Below are 5,236 nucleotides of genomic sequence, written 5' to 3' on the forward strand. Positions count from 1 at the left end.
CAACAATTTTATAATGAGCTCGAGGCCATTTTTTAAATGAATGGCCTCGAGCTCATTATAAAATTGTTGAATATAATTGTTAAAAAGGCCAAAAAATAACAAAAAAACAGATTATTTTTTTATTTTATTTTTTGCCACCCTACATATATGTATGTATATACATTGCATTTTTTGAATATCTAATATAACAATGATCGGAATTTTTCATTTCTAAAACACCAATGGTAACCAGAAACAAACAAAGCATCAACTTTTTTTATGTTGCGCTGATTACTCTAGCGATGCGGTTCAATAATTTTTCGGATGCTTTTTGGAAAAGTTTACATTGTCAACATTTTGAATTTCGGCGTTATTGGAACATGTACGCAGTCGCCCAAATATTCGCGTAGAACGTGATGCGATTTCATAAAAAGTAACAATGCCGCATTAATTGCAGCTCGAATACTCCCTTAGTGAGTTTATAAGAAAGACGAATTTCCATCTTATGAGAGACAATTTTTATGAATTTTTTAAGACACCGTTAATGGAGGGCTAACGTCAAACAATTTTTTTTTATTATTATGCTCTTGCGGAAGACAAGCGATATTTCCTCTACTTCCAAAACCTTTTCAACTGAATAAACAAAGGCTTATATTTTTACAAAACAATATTTATTTTATTTATTTATAATGCGGAATAATTTTAATTTGTTATATTATAGGTAACCAATTATTAGCATAGATCAGATATTTATGTTTCGCCTGATACTGTATGAGATTTTTTCTATATAGAATACAGAAATCTATTAAAGTGCTGTTTATTAAAAAATGTTTTGAACTTTTGGAATGAAATAAATATCAACTGTATATAAATTTTTGAACAGCAACATCCCAGAATAATTTCTGCGACTTGATGCATTTTTATGTGGAATCGCGTAGATATGGGTAGTATCGTATTGTGCCTGTAGGAAATAATCACCTCCGCTCTAACTGGAGTTCGTCCTTAATGTTTTGACCAATATACTTTTGTATACACTTTCAAATGTATTTACCAATAAAATATTTGTTAATAATACAATTTTAATCTATTAATTCCTTTTTTATCATTGTAGCGACATATCTATCTATCAGTTAAGTTTAGATCTCTTTTTTGCAATTGCATCCTCTACTGCGCGCAGTTGCTTTAGTAATTCCTCACGACGCGACTTCTTCAAATCCTTTTCCGAATTTATTGAATGTGTAGGTGATGAAGCGAGAGCCGATACCCCTACTGTAGGTTGCTTCTTAATCTCAATAGATATTGGTGATCTCTTTTTAGTTGGCTCAGCTGAAATAAAAAAAAAAACAAAATACACATTTTCTTTAGTACCAAATTGAAATCAATACAAATTTAATTAAACAAGAGAATATTAGGTACCTAATAAATTAGCAGTTAACCGTGGTCCTTTCATTAGATAATTAAAAAAAAGTTATGATGACTACAAATCGTCGGCTTAGAGTGCAAAGGTGCTAAGTGCTTTTTCTAAACTTCCAGGAGTACGAGGAGTTTTGCAATTACCTCATCTCATGCGCCACCTATAGGCAAAATTATTGGAGGGAGTTATTTCTTTCCTTGTAAGTAATATACACCTGCTTTCAACTAATTAGCATCGATATTCAAAATGATATTGTTTGCAACCACGGTTGCCATACACTTAAGAGAAAATTTTACCAAAAAATTTTAAAAATATTACCAAAAGTATTAAAAGCCTTTTTTCTTTTGACATAAACAATAGGCGTTACTTACACCTTCGAGATTGTATAAAAGTTGCCTAGAGGTTTACATATGTAGGTATATACATGATTTCTGCACTTGCCAAATCGATTAAATACACTTTTTGAAAAATCTTAAACTTAAGTGTCAAAGTTTATAATAACTTTATGTTGTATAATATTTATAACAACATTCTTTATTTGAATTTATAATACAAGGGGTATTTAAAAAAAGAATGTACATTATTTGATCGCATCTCTCATCTTTTTTGGTGGTTCGAAATAACGCATGACTTTAGCTCCTTGTGGCACATATGTTTGTACATATCGCCAATCATACATAACTCACAATTTCGTATATATCATCAAAAACAAATTCACTTCGTAAGAAATTAGCTACGTTTATGTAGCTTTGTCGCAGATATTGTAAAATATTTTAAGGTTTTTCGGTATTTAGCCTGAAAGTTACCAAATGAGATCGGAAGTCACCAAATTACCAGAGAGAATAAAAGTTACCAATTTTGGTAGCATTTTACCAAAGTGGCAACCGTGTTTGAAACTTATATTTATTTATTTATTTTTAAAAATTCAACTATTTTATTTAACGTGAGGACGTTTTTTAATGAAAGTTTTGTGGAAAAAAATTCTAAAAAATCAAGGGGTAATTTTTAGGGACTTGAAACTTGCCCTTTATGAGACTAAAATTAAATGGGCTTCAAAATTGCAGAACCGAAAATTTGTTAAACATTCTGATTAAAAATTTGGAAATTTTGATCACAATTCTTTTAAGTTTGATTTTTTTTTTTGAAATTTGTGCAGGCTTTGAAACTTTTATTTACGTGGTTTCTGTTATAGATTGAATTATGGCCCCTATTATGGTTCACAACTTTCAAGATAGTTGAGTTGTAAGTTGTAAATTCGTATTTGGGACACAACTTAACTCAAAACGTAGTGGTCTGTTAGTTGTCTAGCACTAGCATCCTCGGGCATATCGGTAAAACATAATTCATAACTGATTTAAATTTTTTGCTTTTAATTATTTGAATATCATTAAAATAACGTAATATTATGAAAATAACAATATTTCTTTCGAATTTCTGACTTTTTCAATGGCTACAGTCAACTGAAAACAGTTGTGAGCGGCAATAGCAATAAATAGTTGAGTTGTATACAAGTTGAGTTGTGAACCATAATAGCGCCCCTATTTTAAATTAAAATTATTAAAAATAAATAAATAAACGTAAGTTGCAAACAATACCATTTCGGTGCTAATTGGCTGAACGCAGGTGTACACACGTTATAAATATAAACGGAATTCGACCAATAAATACGGGTTTTCCACATATCTCTATCTCTACTCCTGCGCTACCCACCGGCAAAATTTATATAGGTGATATACATTTCGAATATGAACCAAATTGGACTATGAATACACGTTTTTCAAATATCTCGACTTCTGCTCCACCTAGCGGGCTAATTCGTCTTTCATATTATATTGCCATAGTGTTCTGAGATAAATTTGAAATTTCAAGTCTATAGCTCATCGGGAAGTTGGTTAAAAATTGGTCGCCTAAACAAACATATTAGCATATCGCTCTTTTAGTAATATAGAGCAGAGCTGCTCACTCCATAAGCACTTGTAGCACATTTGTTTTTATTTTGCCCTTAAGTATAAGCACGTATACAAATTTACACTTTAAATATAAAAAAAATGTATCACTCTTCCGTATTCCCTGACATATAAAAGTGCCTGAGTTTCATATGGGAATGCAAAGCTCAGGCACTCCAGTAAAATTTACAAATTTACTCAAACAAATATAGAATGAAAAAATAATAAAAACCCATTATGCAAAACATTAGAAAAAGGCCACAATCGTTAATGGCAACAAATTGGGGACTCACCGATTTATTGCCGTGGTGACAAATTGACAACATCATTTCTTTCATGTCAATTTTGGAATAAATAAGTTATTGAAACTTATAAATTTCGCGTCAACAGTATTATTCAAAAGCGTCTAATGTAGTGTAACTGAAAGTCGACCATGCTTAACGTTTATAATTATTTAATTTATTCATAACAACAAGGGTTTCATATTTCAGTTGTTTGAATATTTTGAATATAGAACTCACGCATTGTCAGGCACACGTGCCAAACCGTCAAACAAACTAACTTTAAGCTTCAATTTATTTATAATATTATTTATGCTTATGCAGCAATTATTTCCCATAAATACCCCAATATGTTAGGCTAAGAATTCAATTGTAAAAGAACCTACAAAGCGACATTGAGTTGCTCAGTAAAATAAATTCAATACAATTAAAACATAACCAAATAAATTATAAAGATGCAAAAACAATTGAAAGTATATTAAAAAGATATCATGATGACCCGGCAGAAGGAGGTCATTGTGGCATTTCAAGAACCTTGAATAAAATAAAAAGATACTATTACTGGAAACACATGACTAAAACAATCACGAAATATGTTAAGAATTGTCATAAGTGTCAAATAACCAAAGTCCCAAAACATATAAAAAGTCCAATGACTTTGACGCCAACACCAAACAAGGCATTTGATACAATATTCGTTGACACAATCGGCCCGCTACCATTGTCAGAAAATGGAAATGCATACGCAGTCACGATAATATGCGACATGACTAAATATTTAGTGACAATACCAACTAAAGATAAAAATGCAAAAACTATAGCTAAGGCAATTTTTGATAATTTTATTCTCGTCTACGGTCCTATGAAGACGTTCATATCGGACATGGGCACGGAATATAAAAATTCACTTTTAGAAGAAATATGCAAACTTTTAAATATAGAAAAACTAACATCAACCGCCCACCACCACCAGACGTTAGGGACGGTCGAGAAATCACATAAAGCGTTTAACCAATATGTAAGGTCATATGTATCGATAGACAAAAGTGATTGGGATGAGTGGCTTAAGTATTTTACATACTGCTTTAATACAACACCATCAACTGTACATGACTATTGTCCATACGAGTTAGTTTTTGGAAAACTTCCAAATGGGTTTCAACAATTTGATCAGGTTGACAAAATAAGCCCACTTTATAATTTAGATAATTACGCTAAGGAAATTAGATTTAGGTTAGAAATATCTCATAAAAGAGCAAGGGATATGATAGAACAAGCTAAGATAGTACAAAAATCTTATTTTGATAAAAAAAGTTTTAGATTATAACTTTAAAATAGGTGATTTAGTTTTGCTAAAAAACGAATCAGGGCACAAATTGGACCCACAATACAAAGGACCATTTAAAATTAATAATATAGATTTTAAAAATAATGTAACTATAACTGATAAGAAAACGGGAAAAACCCAAATTGTACATAAAAATAGAATTAAGATATATAATCATTAAAACTATTTTTTTTAAGTTTAAATAAATTTATAAACTATTACTTGCTAAATAGGAATGTTCATACAATAAACTCTGTATGAGCATTCTTTTAAAAAAGGAGGTGTAGTG

At 30.6% G+C, this 5,236-nt stretch overlaps 1 protein-coding gene across 3 annotated transcripts in view; it reads right to left on the minus strand.

The window, feature by feature from the left end:
• Positions 1-1,103: 1,103 nt before the first annotated feature.
• LOC108359953 (zinc finger CCCH domain-containing protein 18) overlaps positions 1,104-5,236 on the minus strand; it is a 193,546-nt gene continuing 189,413 nt past the window's right edge. For all 3 annotated transcript variants that reach the window (XM_017612044.1, XM_017612043.1, XM_017612042.1), the window contains one exon: positions 1,104-1,305. In XM_017612044.1, coding sequence (XP_017467533.1) covers positions 1,106-1,305 — 200 coding nt within the window. In that variant the 3' untranslated portion in view covers positions 1,104-1,105. The remainder of the gene's footprint in view (positions 1,306-5,236) is intronic.

The sequence above is a fragment of the Rhagoletis zephyria genome, unplaced genomic scaffold (assembly GCF_001687245.7).
Source record: "Rhagoletis zephyria isolate East Lansing unplaced genomic scaffold, Rhagoletis_zephyria_1.1 Rzeph_scaffold_00494, whole genome shotgun sequence".
Classification (NCBI taxonomy): Eukaryota; Metazoa; Arthropoda; class Insecta; order Diptera; family Tephritidae; genus Rhagoletis; species Rhagoletis zephyria.